The sequence below is a fragment of the Pseudorasbora parva genome, chromosome 12, assembly GCF_024679245.1.
Source record: "Pseudorasbora parva isolate DD20220531a chromosome 12, ASM2467924v1, whole genome shotgun sequence".
Lineage (NCBI taxonomy): Eukaryota > Metazoa > Chordata > Actinopteri > Cypriniformes > Gobionidae > Pseudorasbora > Pseudorasbora parva.
Genome location: NC_090183.1, coordinates 31,775,033 through 31,792,944, shown reverse-complemented (window position 1 = coordinate 31,792,944; position 17,912 = coordinate 31,775,033). Strand labels below are relative to the sequence as shown.

The 17,912-nt window shown below is 36.7% G+C and overlaps 1 protein-coding gene across 4 annotated transcripts in view; it reads right to left on the bottom strand.

The window, feature by feature from the left end:
• Nucleotides 1-17,912, bottom strand: part of lrp8 (low density lipoprotein receptor-related protein 8, apolipoprotein e receptor) — a 195,489-nt gene that overhangs the window by 41,198 nt on the left and 136,379 nt on the right. For all 4 annotated transcript variants that reach the window (XM_067459878.1, XM_067459880.1, XM_067459879.1 and 1 more), the window contains exons 5-7: nt 6,251-6,634; nt 3,174-3,299; nt 1,169-1,291 (exon numbers count right to left, since the gene is read on the bottom strand). In XM_067459878.1, coding sequence (XP_067315979.1) covers nt 1,169-1,291; nt 3,174-3,299; nt 6,251-6,634 — 633 coding nt within the window. The remainder of the gene's footprint in view (nt 1-1,168; nt 1,292-3,173; nt 3,300-6,250; nt 6,635-17,912) is intronic.

Here is a 17,912-nt window from a genome sequence, read left to right as displayed (position 1 = left end):
TCTGGCAACCATATGCACGCAAGGTCTCTCGCGTGGCGCGGATGATCTGAAAGCACCAATAAACAAGTAGGCTGCATTTTATCAATCTCCATTTGAGATGTTCTGCTTAAAGTGTCGTTTAGTCGGTCTGTGTTCTGTCAGGACGGTCAGGACTCATGAGACGCTTCACTGAACAACTGAACTTGTGTGAGCGGCTGAAATAAGCCAATCAGAGCGGAGCTCAACATTAATATTCATGACCCTTTCAAATAAGGCAAAAACAGAGCATTACATCCTAGGGACAATTTATAGGGTTGTAAATGGACCTGTAAAACTGTATCCGGACAATTTTTGCCCTTAAATAAGCCACATACCCTCTATGTAGATATCAGAGAACAATTTAACATATTGTTTCAACTCGTTCTAGGGCACCTTTAAAGCTAAATATAAAAATAAATACAAATAGCTGCATGCAGTTGTAATGAACATTATACAGCAGTTTCCATCTGCCATTACTTCTGCAAATAGGCACATGCTTCAAATCAACACTATTACTTCTTACTATTAATCACTCTCTCTTTTAAAGAAGAATGCATTTTTACAAAAGAACACACTCCCTTCAATACAGCATTTTCAGCTCCAACTTATCATTGAAGAAAAAGTCCACTTCCCCAGTGTGATGATGATAGATAGGAAAAGAGAAAAAGAGATTTATGGGAACCTGCATTCTCTTTGGAGAGTATGAGAGCATGCTAGGCACGTTCTCCATGTATGATTGCGCCCGAGGGAAGACTCACACTTTGATCATAATGATCCCTCTGTGGATTGTTGGCCCTTGATCAAGTGAAGCCCCTAATAAGCCCGTACTGTCTGCTACAAGCAGGTCTAGGATCAGTTTTCCTTATACAAATCAATGTTACTACTTGGAAAGAAAAGGCGAGCCCTAGATCCCTGGCTGCTGGCAATTTCCATTGCCACACACATATGGGGTGCAATGTTTTCTTCTCTGAAATATCCATACATTTTCATTTTATGATTTCATTTTTGTCTTCCCACAATAAAACAATATATAATCACATAACTTACATAAAAGTCATATAAAAAAGTCCCAAAATCTGGAACTGAGAAATATTACAAGTAAAAAAAAAAAAAAAAAAAAACGTTTTCATTAAAAAGTGCCTCAACTCACCGCACTCCTTCACAGGCTCATCAGACCAGTCCTTGCAGTCCTTGATACTGTCGCACACTTTGCTGCTATCAACACACTCCCCGCTCTTACACATGAACTTCAGCGGACCTTCACATTTGGTGGCTGTGAAGGACACAGTGATGTATGGGAACACAGTTACACAAAACACTTCTTCAAATTACACTCATTAATGCTTATATTGCTCTCCATGCACTGATAATAGGCAGTGACAAAACGGCTGTCAGGCTCAAAACAAGTACATAAAAGCACCATAAAGTTATCCATAATTAACAACATAATAGAACATCATACAAGGACTACTTATTTAGTACTTTTGTGTCCTTATTGGATCTTAAGTCCTTAAGTCTCTTAAGTTCTCAAGACTGCATTTATTTGATCAAAAATACCATAAAGCTGTAATTGTGAAAAAGGAATACACAAATATACATTTTATATTTAAACATACTGTATTTAAAATATGTATGTAGTCCTAAAATGGCAAAGCTGAATATTCAGCAGCCATTACTGTCTTCAGTCTCACATGATCCCGAGAAATAATTCTAATATGCTCAAGTATCATTTTTACTTTATAATTTATTATAATCAGTGTTAAAAACAGTTGCAGTTTTTTTTTAAATATTTTTGTGGAAATCATGATTTTTTATTATTATTTTTATTATTCTTAAATCTTGTGTAACATTATAAATGTCTTAATTGGAATTTTGATTAATTTAATGCACCCGTGTTGAAAAAAAGTACAGCAGTGTATGGGAAAGAGCTCAGAGCACATTTTGTTAAAGGTGCACTATGAAATATTTTTAAGTAAAATATCCAAAAATCACTAAGCCAGTGTTATATTTTGTTTAGTTGAGTACTTACTATATCCTAAATGTTTCCAACTATTTGTAAATTGTGAGAAAATTGCTATTTTAACCAAGAAACCCCAGCATTAAATTGATTAAAATTGTTAACTGCGTCATATCTGTGTTACCCTCAGTTTCCTTTACGCTTACTGCAGTGTGCAACAAGTGTTGCACAGCAGCTGAGTGAATTCACAGAGGTGTTGCACAGCAGCTGAGTGAAGTTACAGAGTAGCACCATAAAAGTTTTCAACACACTCAAATGTGTCTAATAAGATAAACAAAACCTCAAAACCCATGTTGTCTCATACTCATGACTGTCGAGGCGTGTCGTGTTCATCTTATTAACAATCGCTCCAGCGGCCTTGCTCAGCTCCCACAACACTCGGCCCTGCTCTGTTTCATACTACAGTAACGTTCATAACTGCATCCATGAACTTGATTTCTGCCGAGTCCTATCCTGATTCTTTTCCACCGGCTATGAGGTGAAGACCACGTGCCAAAAATCTGTGCTCAAACTTGGCATCATCAAACTACACCTTTGTTTGGAATAGGCAACCTAGTGCACCAGAAAAGTTACATAGTGCACCTTTAAATAACTTTTTGTTTTAGAGAAAAAAGTAAGCAATTTGGAATGACATGAGGGTAAAGAAATAAAAGACTTTACATTTTTGCGTGAACTTTGAAACATGACTTATCAAGACAGGAAAGGTTTCTGGATAAACATAGTTTGCTGGTCTTGGAAGAAACTTCCTACCAACAAACCTTAGGTTAGGCCTAATCCTATACCTAAACCTAATCACAGGGCACTGATTAGTTGACAGAAATATTGTTTCAGCGAAGGATTGATCCTGTGTCCTACTTAAATCATGTTATGCATCACTAACCAGATACTCTATATAGCCATGGCATTAATTAATCTTTTGAGGTGAATTTGATTGAAGATGCCCCAATGGGAAGTGTGCCATGAAATCTCGGAATCATGTCAGGAGTACATCTGTTTGGCCTTGTAGTGCTTTGTGTGAATGTGAACTTGATTGGGGCTACATGATTGTGTGCACTCTACTCTTTCATCTTCACTGCTGTTGCCGGAAGAGGCTAATCAAAAGAGAGAGGGTGAAAGGGAGATTGTTGAAGATACTCACTTTTGTTGATGCAGCCAGCCTCGTCGCTGAAATCTGGACAGTCGTGCACTTTGTTACACTGTTTAGTGCCGTGAATGCAGGAGCCATCGCCACACTGAAACTCATCAGGACGGCAGGTCAGCACAGCTATAAGACAAAATAAATATTAGGAATATCATTCCCTTTATTGTACAGGAGTGAATTTGTATTTCCTTCAGCCTGAGGCTTATTCATTTCACTTTTGGTGGGAAAGGGTCCTTACTTTTTTTTTTTTAAAGAACATTATTAAAAAAACTAAATATGCAAGCCTAGCCAAGATGACAAAAAGTAAAAAAAGATTAAAGTAAAAGTAAGTAAAGAAAAATGTAATTTAATAACTTTCCATTAAAAAGTACTTTTTTTGGGAGTAAAGCAATAAAGTCTCTTTGGCTAAAAGTATCTGCCAAATAAATACATTTAAAAGTAAAGGACTAAGGGAAAACCATGAGATGAGTTGTCTGATAAAAACATGCATACTAAAGCACTCACCATCACACTTTAATAATAAATCACCCATCCCACATGCATGTGTGTGAGCTTTAGTGGTAAAAGAGCAAACAGTTTTGGCTTTAACCTCCTGTCAGATCTCAAAGTAACAGCATATTTGCAAGAGAGTTTCCTAAGAAAAAAGCTCTGAGCATTAAAAACAATCAGTCACTTACTTTGGGGCATAAGGGAACACACTAAAGAATGACAAATGTGCTCTTTGGCAAAGAAAGTTCTTCATTTTTCAGATTAAAATCCCTTTATATATACATACAGTGTACTTTATAGAGGGGCTGTGGAAAAAGAACCACACTGTGATTAATTTCAGGAGAGCACATTGTCGTGCATGTTGTTGTGAGCAGTTACGTGCGTTTAAAACCCCCCCAAAAAAGGCACACTGTGTCGTACTTACTAGTCTGAGCTGTTATATTCTTAAAAAACACAATACACAACATAAAAATACTTTTGGGGTACAGTTTGCCCTGTTTTTCTGTAAAAATATCTAACCATCCTTAAAACTAAATGGATTTGAGTGAGACACAAAATATTAGTTCAATACTGTTAATCAGTTAAATTCTATATGAATGCATCTGTAATATTACCTGCAATACAAAATTACCAAAGTATGACTTTGCTGAGTTTGCTCTGCATTCTGAACAAAAATTATTTGGGGGAGGGCACACAATTCTCTACAGGAATCCTACAGCGAGGCAACATGCATGCAGTGCTTACTCAAGAGCACTCTGCCATACCTCAAAACACACTTGTTGCCTAGCAACCAACAAGACTTGGGCACATTACGATGCTGCTACCACAGTAGCTTACATGGCATAAACCCATGGACAAAGAACATCATTATCTCAAACACACGAATACATGCTAGAACAAACTGTGCACATCTCTGGGCACATACTCTGCATTAGCATGCACATGAAAACAAACAATTTTCAGTGGTTGGTTTTGTGTGTTCAGGATTACATGTGCTCAAACAAACACATGATTGTTTCCCGGTGCCTCATGGAGAAACACATCTTTGAAATATAATATTAAGGAGCATTCGCACTGACTGACTCTGATTCGATTGTATTATACATCAATTAAAAATATGATAAATTACATGATATGCTAATTAATTACAGCTTATTTGCATGTATTAACAAACATTTTTCAAAGACATTTAATTATTGTGGCAAAGCATTGGATAGGTATTACAATAAGAGGCTTTGGGACTCAATATAATAGACACAGTGCAGCATGTTCAAACAGTGTTACTCTTTTAAGACTATTTTTTAAAACATTACATTGTACTAAAATTGTCAATATGTTAAAATGTTATAATTATAATATCCTTTAACAGATATAAATCAAATAATTTCAATTTCTAATGCATTGTTGATACTACATCAAATTGCTAGGATTAAGAGAAAAATGGTATTGTATTATTATTATCATTATTATATTATTCTTATAATTGTTTATAAAAATGTATAAATGCTAATTCATGCATTCTGACTTATTTACACTGTTAAATATGCTAAATATGACCCAAAAAAAATTATTCACACTCAGGTTTCAAACAAGTTTAAAAAGATTTTTTGAGTATGACTTAATAAAAGGTGAATTTTTTTGTATGGGCACTTCTCCCGGATGAGTGTGCGCCGCGTGCGCACATCAAATACAGTGAGAGTAAGAGCATGTCACTCAACGAGCTTCGTTCAGGTTACGGAAGCCATCATTTTGCTTTTAGACCACGAAATCAATAATGTCACTAAAGAAGTGTGTGTTTGGTTGTGAGGGAAAGATAACCTTGTTCAGCCTCCCAAAGAACCTAGCATTAAGGCAACAGAGGATGCTGTTTGTTTTTTTGTTCTGCAAGTGTGTTTGTTTGTTCCTGGTCATGATTGAAACTGCATCAAATGTCTTTGTTTTATTGGCAATCGGCGCGTAAGCGCATAGAACATCAACAACATGAATGTATTATGAGTCGAAAGTTATCCAGGGATAATGTCATGATGTATTGTGTGTTTTTGTGACTCTTTAGCTCTGCAAAAGCCTCTACGAGTTTGGCTGTTTTCGGAAAGAATCAGTACAGCGTATCTGTCTTTGGAGATATGACGGATGCTAAACTACTCTATAGTTAGTCAAAATTAACATGAGATTGGCAGAAACTGTGTTATCTACCCTTTAAGCAAAATCAGTACACTGACAATGTAAGGCTAAAAACCAACAAACCAAATTAATTTATGTTGGTATACATGCAATGCATGTTTGTTAACAGATTAGAATGAACAGACAAAAGGGGACTGATTCTAAATGAACAACAGTACACCAAGTGCTTTACTGCTTTACTAAGACGTGGTAGTAATTTAAAATGAAAATAATGGCAAGAACAGCATGCGTGCAACATTAAGGAGTCATGTAATGCTGCCAAGTGGTAAAATTGATTAATTAAATTAATTAACTCATTCACCACGCAGCAACCCGCTCTAATGTAAATAACTAAGGAAAAATGTGCTTGAGAATGATAAGAGTGATCAGTATATTAAAGACATTTAATTTTCTTGTACACTTACGACAGTTGGCCTCGTCAGACTTGTCCTTGCAGTCTACATCCCCGTCGCATTTCCAGTTAAGGTGAATGCACTCTCCGCTCCTGCACCGAAACTCCCCCGCAGGGCAATGGGGCTTTTGAGGCTCCGTCCTGCGACTGCACCGCTCCATAGATTCGTCTGATTTGTCTCTGCAGTCGGGGTCTCCATCGCAGCTCCACGGCGCCGGGATGCACTCAGAGTCGTTGCAGCGGAACTCGTGCGGCCCGCAGGTACTGGCGGTGGCCGCTGTGCACTTCTCCTCATCACTGCCATCGCCACAGTCATCATCTCCATCACAGACGAACGTGGGAGCCACGCACAGACGGTTACGGCACTGGAACTCTTTAGCAGGGCAAGCCTTGGCATCTGGAAAAAAGAAGAGAGTACTTTATATTAGGACAAAGTCTTAAAAAGTATCTCAAATACATACTAAACAGAATTTAAAAACAATTACTTTGAAGATGCCATCGAATGCATTGATACAATATTTTAAATTGCTCTCTGATATCTACACAGAAGGTATGGGGCTTAAGTAAGGGCAAAAAATCTCCAGATACGGTTTTACATGTAAATTTACATGCTTAGGATTTGTCCCTAGAATTAAATGAGTTGTTATTACCTTATTTGTAATAGTCATGAATAATAATGTTGAGCTCTGCTATGATTGCTGAATAACTGCACTTCTGCGTGAGCTACAGAAATGAGCCAAACAATCGCAAACAGCACAAACGGCGTGAGTCATGAGTCCTGACAGAACACAGACCACCTGAATGACAATTTAAGCAGAAAATCTCAAATGGAGATGCTGAAATGTAGCTTATTTATTTATGTTTATTGGTGTTTTCAGATCACCCGTAAGCGAGAGAGAACTTGAACTTGCTCATAGTTGTCAGATTGCAAAGTAGACACCGGATAGAATACAGGTTCTTTTAACAGAAAAGCTCTGATTCAAACAGGAAGTTGTACAAATATCATCATCTTATTTTCTTTCCAAAAAGTCCCTTATAGTTTCTTGAACGTATAATGTCAATTTAAACTGTGATACCATGTTACGCCATTCTCAATTTCAAAACTGAAAAAAGGGAACCCGTTTCATTGTGATTCAGTGATGGGACAAAAAAGAGATTTCTATTTAACACTGCCATGTGACCAAACCAATGAAGTACCACTACAGTAAAATGACTGAATTGTACAGTAATGCTCACTGGAAATGTATGGCAAATGGAGCATGAGCTCAGAGCTATTCTGTGCTGATATGAGCTCCATGACCTCACTGATTCAACTGTGCTGCAGATGACCTGAGGTTCACACTTCAGCCCCACATTGGCGACAGACACTAAATGGGCTTAACTGTGCTGTAGTAAACGCCTGTCCATTCTTTAATGGGGTCACCCACCCCACTGGAATAACGTCCTGAAGACCTCTAAGGTGAATGGGTATTACATTCACGGAGGCTAGTTTTATAAAAGGATTTGAAAAGGCTTATGAGGATGTGATCGGGTGTGAGCGTGTTTGAGAGAATTGGGATTGGGAGAGCAATCGATCCTGACTGTTTGTGACTTCGCGTCGATAAACCTGTAAATATGCAAACCATCTGCAAAGAGCAGCTGGGGCTCATAAAACACTTTCACCGTCAAAATGGTGACATTATCAAAATTGTATTGCCGGACTCGAAATCAATGCTATTTGTGCTGCTCACGGAAAGGTCATTCTTGTTGTTCATTGCACTTCAACTGATTCGTATATAATATTTCACCACCTACGCTGGTTGCTTTTGAAGCCAATTACAATAATGCTCAATGAGATATGCTACTAATTGTGTTTTTGCCAAGCTAATTAGCCAACAAGCATCTAATTGGCTAAAAAAAAAACACACAGAATCAACAAAGTCCATTAGGAAAGCAACCTCTGCATCTGCTGTTGCATACTCAAAGGACTTCAATGAGTATCGAATAGCTGAGGTTAAGGATTGGAATAAAATCTTCTTGAATTATAAATTTGACACAGGAGTGAAATATGTAGATATTATCTAGCAACTACAATTCTCTGACGTCAAGGTCACGACAGACACAAAAACTTAGCATGTTGTTAAAAGAAAGGGGAGTGATTGAGTCTTTCTTGTGTATACATACAGAGCATGGGATGGAAGGTTGTGTTTGCTCTAAGGAGTGGGAGATTGGATTGGCTGACCCTGCTCTTCTCTTAAGGGAGAAGAAGGGCAGGAGTGAAAATGAAAACGGGGCTCAGCCTGTGATGTAGACACCAGCCTGAAACAACATCATCTCAAAGAGCAGCAGAACAAACATGGACAGCTTTTCATACATCAGTGATCTCAGACAGTACTGTCACATGCAAGCTGGAATGAAAATGAAATCATCCGGCTCTATACACTTGCAGGAGATGTAAACTGAATGTATAAAATCACACAATAATCAAACCTATGCTAAACATAAATTAGCCATGCTTGCTAAGTACTACACTGATAAGGTGTCCAATCCATTTGTAGAATAAAGAGTTGTTTAGGCATGAAAACAGCACCAAACCATTATCCTACAACTGTATCTAAGGTGCTAAAAACACCAAAAACTTACAAAGTGTTACCTATCTCCAGACCAAGCTCAATTTAAGATTGAACATTGGTTGGAGAAGTCTGCTCTGTATTTTCTACTGCACAAGAGGAGTGATAAAGAAGCATAATTCAAATGACTCTGTAAGCAATAAGATAGTCCTTCAACCAATCAGACCACAAGAGGCGTGATCAATGGGCAACGACCCATTGCTTCTCTATCAGTCATTGTGTTAAACCCATCAGGTGGATAAGCCAGTATGTGATTGGTTCCAGCAAAAGTGTAACAGAAGCAGTAGAAATGAATGTACAGGTTTCCAGACTGAGGGCGAAATCAAATCGCCAGCAGATCAGGTTGAGTTTACCAAGTCTAAAAGAAACACACATTTGACCTGTAATATTTTAATGGTGAAATGATTTTACAATTTGTTCTGTAGAACTCATTTTATTTTTATTTTTATTTAAATATTTATTTCATTTAGGACATTTTCATGATTCAGTACTTTTGTTTTGTAATAAAGTTCAGGACTGTTTTCCTTGTAGTGTTATGTTTGTTTTTATCCAGTAACCATTTTAAAAACGATCGGTTGATTAATCGGTTATAGGCAAATACAGCCCAAGCTAGTTATCGAATCTGTAAAATCCACTATCCGTCAACCTCTAGCGAGAACCACTAATTCTTTTTTGTCCAAAAATGTAAAACTGTATATACATTAGAGGTGGGCATAAAATATTTTTTAAATCTAGATTAATCTAGATTCATTTTGAAATTTTTGAAATCTAGATTAAAATGGCTCATCTGAATTCTGCCGAAGGCTTTCAGAATGTGTGCGCTATCCTCTCACATACGTTACACTAGAGGTGTAACGGTACAGATTGCTCACAATTCGGTTTGTATCACGGTTTTAGGTTCACGGTTTCAGTACGGTTCTGTATTTACTATGTTCAGGGAAAAAAGGACTACTGCCAAATAAAAATAAAGAAAATAAGAACAAATAACTTAAATACTAGCAGCAGCAGCACAAATAAATACTATTGAGCAAAAGATTCAGGTTGTTCAGGTATATTCAGAGTATGTCTGCTTGGATACAAGATGGACATGTTGACATACTTTTTGTGTGAGTTTGTCCGTTCAAGCGCAAGACTTGAAAGATTACTCAATATTTGCGCGCTGTGAGACATTTGCTCATTTGCTCTCGGATGAGTGGACAGAGATAAATCTTCTCTCACTCGCACCTTCTAGCTCTCCAAGTGGGTGATGACGGCGAAATGACTGGTCATATTCGGTCATACGGCAGCACTCGCATGCACTGAACAGTTTACAAAGAGAGACCATTTTGCCCACTTTTTTTTATTTTATTCTCGCTGTTGTTGTAGTGTATCACTGAGAAGCCAGCATGTGTATCCATCGACAGAAACATACATAAAGCATTATTTTCAAGTTTCAACCGATATTAAAGATGCTTCATCAGATGTGAGATGAACCGCGGTGCAAGTGCCTGTCGGCACCTTTTACACCTTTTAGCCTGCTTCCATTAGACAGCATCCCGGTTGGGAAACACTGGTATAGACAACGTTGGTATGTCCCAAACCAACTTTGAGAATAGATTAACGGTGTTATTTTTTTAATCGCCCAATAAGAGTCTCATGTTAACGCAGCACGTTAACGCCGATAACGGCCCACCACTAATATATATATATATATATATATTACGATCCAGATATTATATATATTACGATCCAGAATATACTCATATATGTCTCTGAAACATTGGGAAAGGTGTATATATATATATATATATATATATATATATATATATATATATATATATATATATATATATACACCTTTCCCAACGTTTCAGAGACATAGAAGAGTATACTCTGGATCCTAAACACACACAGCTCTGAGCCAGGCTGACATCGTCATTCAAAGGCTGCTGATAAGTCTGCTGTGTGGATTTTTGATGCTATCTCTTTTAGAGGTCATGCACAACAGTGAATGGATTTTATAAGAGGGAAACGAAAAGCTCAAAGCAGGTCAATTGAATTCCACCGACCAGCGTCAAATACGCATTCCCCGGGCCAACAACAGACAGGTAGTAGATAGGGCTTTACATTAGCAAGATCTCTGTGACCTTGAACCACACACAGACAAACAACACAGAGTGGAAATAAATATAGCAAAAGTGCATGTGAAATACATATAGCTCTTTTTGACCAGGAACTAACTGTTGTACAGTAACAAATATATACAATTATAAAATAATTAGCTAAATTCCTCTTCAATAACTTGATGCACACCACACTGCAGGACATTCCAACTTCCAAAAGCATTTCACGGTTTTTGAATGACTCTTTCTATAGGCTAAATTAATGCACCAGTAGTTGACTATCTTTGAGTTAATCATTGAGTCATCCTCCCACAGTGTGTCGAAAAACACTGAATAATTCAGGAGACAAAAAAGTAACTCTTTATAAGTGAGTCACAGGATCATTCATTCAATCAATCTGTTCAAAAAGCTTGATCTATTCCGATTCACTACTGAGTGTTGCTGAGAAGCGCCAACCAAAATACCCATGTAACTAGGATGGTTGATTCTGTTATAGATTTGTTTGGAAATAGACAAAATAGACAACTGGCAATACAGCTAAATTTCTAAATAGTAACTTATTATTTATTGAACTGTTGTATAAAAGCAATGTAACACTTGCAATTGTGCTATATCTTAAAACCTCACTGGAAATGAATTACTTCAGTGAACACTCCTCAAGAATGCTCATAATTTACTCTATATTTGTCTCTGTACATCAAACTGGAATAGGAAAAATCATTTTCATATAAAACATCACACACGTCACCTTTTAAAGTAATGCGTAAGAAGACTAGAAGAACAAAACAGTCTCACCAGAGATATTTCAATTTAAATGGCCACCCCATTTCTATGAGAACAAGCCACCAGGGGCATCTTTAGCACTGAGGCTCCTGCTACGCTCAGCAAATGGCTTGAGGCACTAAGTCAGCACAGAGTTAATGGTGCGTTCACCACTGTCCTCCATCAGCCCATAATACTATAGTATCTCTCTGATATTATAGCAGTATCAGAGAGACAGAATACCCTCCATCGGGAGAGAGAGACTGTAACCATGATGCACTGAGCTGAAGGGATGAGATGCCACAAACATACTGAAGCAGCTAAAGACTGTGATGCTTTGGACTTGATCCCCCTCATGAAGCTTTTCCTAGTGCTGACAACAGCGTGCGCCTGCAGGCACAGTGTAAAGGAAAGAGGATATACTTGCAAAAAGGAGAAATTGAAGAGGACAGGGAATTAGTTCAGGCCAGTCATTCTGTGAGTTTTTTAGTGTGGTTCATTAGTCAGCCACAAGTTAGAAGGAATACAACCTTTTGTTTGGCAAATCTGGAATAGGACTCTTCTTGTGTGAGGGAAAACTCATTCTTCCTTGTCCCATAATATTTAATCTTGGAGAGGCACTTATTTAGAAAAAAAAGTGGAAATGTCAAAAGGGTATTTAATAGAGGGAATTAATAGATTTAAGTTTAATGTCCTCGTGCTGATTGGGTGGGTTTTGCCAGCAATATGTGCAGCTCATAGTGTTACTACAATCAAAACCTTTCCAAGAACTTTATAGAATAATTAAAAAAAAACTAGCACCCGTGAAGTTAATATTCAGTCGCCTCTTCAGGACAGTTATTTCACAAGGGTGAGTGACCTTTTATGACCTATAGAGTTTTAGCTGGCAACAGCGAATGGCACGGTGGATTGTGTTCCCTAACTGTTTTCTGTATTCCTGAGCCCATGTTGCTATTTCCATTAGAGTAGCATTCCATTATGTGATGCAGTACCGTCTAAGGGCCTGAAGATCACATGCATCAAGTATGGTTTTCTGGCCTTGACCCTTACGCAAGAGATTTTTCCAGATTCTATGAATCTTTGGATAATATTATGCAGACGATGACTACTGTTCGCCGGAGCATTGGAGGAATTGGTGATCCTCTGCCCATCTTGACGTCTGAGAGCCACTTCCACTCTGAGAGGCTCTTTTTATACCCAATCATGTTGCCAATTGACCTAATAAGTTGCAAATTTGTCCTCCAGCTGTTCCTTATATGCAGATTTAACTTTTCAGGCCTCTTATTGCTACCTGTCCCAACTTTTTTGCAATGTGTAGCTCTCATGAAATCCAAAAGAAGCCAATATTTGCCATGCTAATCCAAAATGTCTCATTTTCAACATTTGATATGTTATCTATATTCTATTACCATCTAGTAAATTATTGAATTCCTTTTACAGTGTCCCAACCTTTTTCTAAGTGGGTCTGTACATGATCTAAAAGCAAAAAAAACTAAACAAAATCAACATCACACACACACACACATTTTTTTTTTTTTTTTTTACAAACTTTAAGAGTTAACCTTAAATCAACTAGTTTTATTCAACACAAAGAAATTAATTAATATGACTCAATCAAACCTGATTTGGTTGACACCAATGAAGGTCATTTTATCTGCTAGATAACCCAATGTGACTCATGAGAGAAATAGCTCCTCAAGTGCAAGTTCCTTTTTACAGTGTAGAAATGACTGAGAGAGCAGCTGAAATGGTCTAAACTATTATACAGTTTGGAAATGATTGACCCCTCTGTGCTACAAATTCATTTAGAGCACAGAGCTCTGTACAAACCTCTCTGCACCAAGCCTTCAGGTGTTTACGGTGAAAGGAAAGACATTTTCACAATTTCTGGATTGCGGCTATATGTTGACCAGGGGTAGGGGGGCATTACCTCTGGGTGGATTACCAAATGGCAGTGCAGATGAAAGAGAAATATCAGGCTATTGTCAGGGGATAGAAAAGGTTCAGCAAAATGTCTGGAATTACACGGGTGCAAACACCTCGACCTATGCAACTGTGTGCTGAGTACAGCCAATATTCCCACCCACATAAAGCCTAAAAGGGCAAAAACTTCCCTGTATAGACAATTGTGCACATAAAATATTCCATAACATAATAAAACCCATCATATTGTGGTAATAATGATTAGCGCCTAGATTTGAAATGAACAAACGTTCATTCTTGTATTATCAAAAAGCAATTTATTAATAAATGTCACTAGAAATCATAGAGTATCAGACTAACATAAACAGAATCAGACAGCAAATTTCAGAATTCATTATCTTCGATGTCACCCAGGAAATAAACAGAATCAGACAGCAAATTTCAGAATTCATTATCTTTGATGTCGCCCAGGAAATAAAAATAACACCAAGAACAACATCACAAAAAAGATATCTAAAACAAAGTGCAGCTTATACTTTCCACCAGTGCTATAATTATAATTTTACATGGATGCATGAAAACAGATTTATTATTTACTGTAATCACATGAACTGCCGTTAATAATCCTGAAGATACTGACATAATCCGATTAATCGATATTCTAGTTGTGTCGCATCTAGCCCCTCTGAATCTCCCTTGAGGAAATGCTTCAGCAGATACTTTAATACTTCATTATTACAGTCAAGCCCTCATCAGTGGTACAGCAGCAGCAGTGTTGTAGGTTGTGTTTTGCAGTGATGAGAATTTTCACAGCACCCAAATAGTGCTAAAGCCTTCTCTGGGTGAAAAGGGGGAAAAGGGGGGCAAGAAAGCTCTATTGCAAATCTGCCTACACAGACATCCTAAAATAGACATGGCAACACCAAAATGCTCTGCAACAAGCTTCTGGGGAAAATTGTCCAAAATGTATTAAATTATATATTTAAGAGTACAAAATAATGATAATATAACAACAATAATATAGTAATACATTATAAAATGCAAAGATAGTTTTAAATAGAATAGTTCAAATTTCTTAGCGAAAGAATTTATAATACAGTTCAAAAGTTTGAGGTCAGTAAGATTTTAAAGAAATTAAGATTGCATTAAATTGATCAAAAGTCACAGTAGCGTTGTTCAATTGTTAAATAAAGTTTCTTAGAACTACATATTCATCAAAGATGCCTGAAAAAAACTATTAGGCATCACAACTGTTTTCAACATTGATAATAAAAGAGCAGCAAATCAGCATATTAGAATGTTTTCTGAAGGATCATGTGACACTGTAATAACTAATCATGCAGCATTGCCATCAGAGGAATAAATTGCATTTAAAGGGGTTATACATTGAGAAATAGACCTTCCCTTGAGCTTTTGATATATTAAAGGTAATGCTAAAATAAGAATATCCTGCAAGTTTCAGAGCTGAAAGCTTCCTTATTAGTCAAAGAAAAGCTTTTATTGACAGCTGGCTCAGCAAACTTGATCTGGGAATGTGCCTTCATGTGACGTCAGAGTGTGGTGAAAAACAGCCTTAAGCGAAGAAGATGAACGCCTGATTATGTGGTCCCACTACCGATTATTGTATGGCATGTCATAGATAAATAACATAGGTGGAGCTAAACCCGATCGAACTTCCAAGCAATAAACATGTCGCATAAGTTTCATGGATGAACTTTATTTTTAATGAATATCCAGCTCCTTCATATTCACGTTCCTTAATTTCAACACAGATTCGTTTGTAAACAAGAAACTGGATTTGCGGCAGGATGATATTAAAATAATGAATGAAGCAACACACTAATGTGAGTTAAAAATGTTTTATATGTGATAGCATTGCATTGTTACAGATCGTTTGATACCTATTGATTATGTGTACGTGTCTAACTGAACTTAACTTAGCACACTGTCACATGCTGGAGAATCTTTTATTTGTGGTGTTGTTGGTTCATTATGCTGTGTTTCGTGGTCAGACTTGGACATGTATGGGCCAGGGCTCGCAAAATCCCAACAGCCTTTGGATATGTGTTTTCCAGACAGGCTAACAAAAACGTATTACCAGGCTGCCAACGGGCATAGTCAAATAACGTTCCTTTCTTGATGTGCATTGATCACGTGCGTGTGTGTTAGTGATGCATGGTTCACAGTTAATTAATTGTGGGTGGATAGGAGATAAATCAGCGTGATTGTTTGATAAAAATATTTTGCGAGCCCTGTGGGCGAATCATTCCAGTTGGCGTTTTCTCACAAGTTTCAAAACAATACCTCACCAGGGTTGCCAACTCTCATGCATTTGGCGTGAGACACGCTTTCAGGCTCTGTGTCACGCTCTCACTCCGCCCTACTTAATCTCACGTCAAATTGCCAAACCTGCTTTTGATATTAAACAAAGCTAAGCTTTTATTTTATTTAAGCTTAATGTGAAATTCAAACATAAATATCGTTTTGGCGCTAATGTGACATAATGTTGAAGCCAGAGGCGTTGAAAAGCAGAGTTGGACATGCTCTCGTCTCCCGGCGGCGCGCAGTCACATGCCTCATGGAGCGCTCAATACTTCTAGCGCTGTTTCAATGCATTTGAATGACTTAAGCGGATACACAACAGCTTCACTATACAGATGTTTGCAGCAAGTTTTGGTGAACAGTAAAGCATAGAGTTAGTGTGCATTAATTATTAAGTCAACCATATTCACAGGATTGTTTTATAATGGAGAGTGATAGAGATGCAACATTGTAACAATGTTATTCTTGTATTTAGTCCTCAGGTATTCCTTACTAATGTATGGTCAAATGTGACCATACATCGTAACTATTTTTCAATTAAATAAATGTTCTATATTTTAGTTCAATATTCATTGAATATTTTGAGGAGATCTTTTGGTACTAAATACTATTTGTGCAATAATTTTTAGCACATTGAGATTTTGTTAAATATAAAGTGGATTATAAATAAAATGTATTATTATCATTATATTTTATTGTCAATTAATGACCACTTAAAGGGATAGTTCACTTTAAAATGAAATTCTGTCATCCTTTACTCAACCTCAGGTTTCAAACCTGTATGAATTTCTTTCTTCAGCTGAACACAAGGGAAGATATTTGAAGAATGTCAGTAACCAAACAGTTATCTGGAGACACTGACTTTTTTTCCAAGAGTATTTGTTTTTCCTACTATGGAAGTCAATGGCTCCAGTTAACTGTTTGGTTACTGACATTCTTCAAAAAATCTTCCCTTGTGTTCAGCTAAAGAAAGAAATTCATACAGGTTTGAAACAACTTGAGGTTGAGTAAAGGATGACAGAATTTTCAAGTGAACTATCCCTTTAAAATATTTTTCTTCTAATATTTGTATTATTTATATTACAATTAGTGTAGTAATTAAGGTTAAAACAGAGAATTCTAATTCAAAGAGGAAAATTAGAGTAATTTTGTGGAAAAATAATAATAATGTTTATTTGTAATGCCATTACCCAGTAGGTGACTTATGGCTCTTTAATAAATATACATGTATCTAATCTAGTTGGTCAAAAACGTATTGCAGTCTTTGCATTCTAATAAATATTTAGATATGATCAAACACTAGATTTCTTTAAATATTACATTTTAATACGTTAATAACTTGCATCCTAATATTTTTAATGAATAATAATACTTATATATTCACATACAAGTGAATATTAATAAATGCGAGCACATAATTTTACCCAAGAAACGTTTGACAATTTTTTCCTTATTATGTACAACAGTATATACTACAAATAAATTGATAATGAATCAAGATTGAAAGCATCACGCATTACGCGTTATGATAACTGACTTTTTAAATTATTATCATATTTTCACAATTGTATTATTTTTACTGTATTTGGAACAAATAAATGTAACAGTGTCTGGAAAATGTAAGAGACTTCTTTTAAAAACTTTTTTTTACTCACGGACCCTAAATATTTGATTGCCTAACACACACACATGCATGCATGCACACAAACAGGCTATAGAAGACCCCGAATAAGTCCCTTGTTGGGATGCTGCCTACATAGGTGCCTACATAGGACAGCTCACTAGGTTTTGGAAGAAAGAGAATCAATTTATTACACCCACACTGTTTTATATTAAAGAGGACACACATAATACTGTTTGCTTGTAGCCTTACCAAGAAAAGCAAAGATATAGCATTCACATAAACTAAAAAAACTGTGTATATATACTCCCACACATAACCTCTTTCTCCACAAAC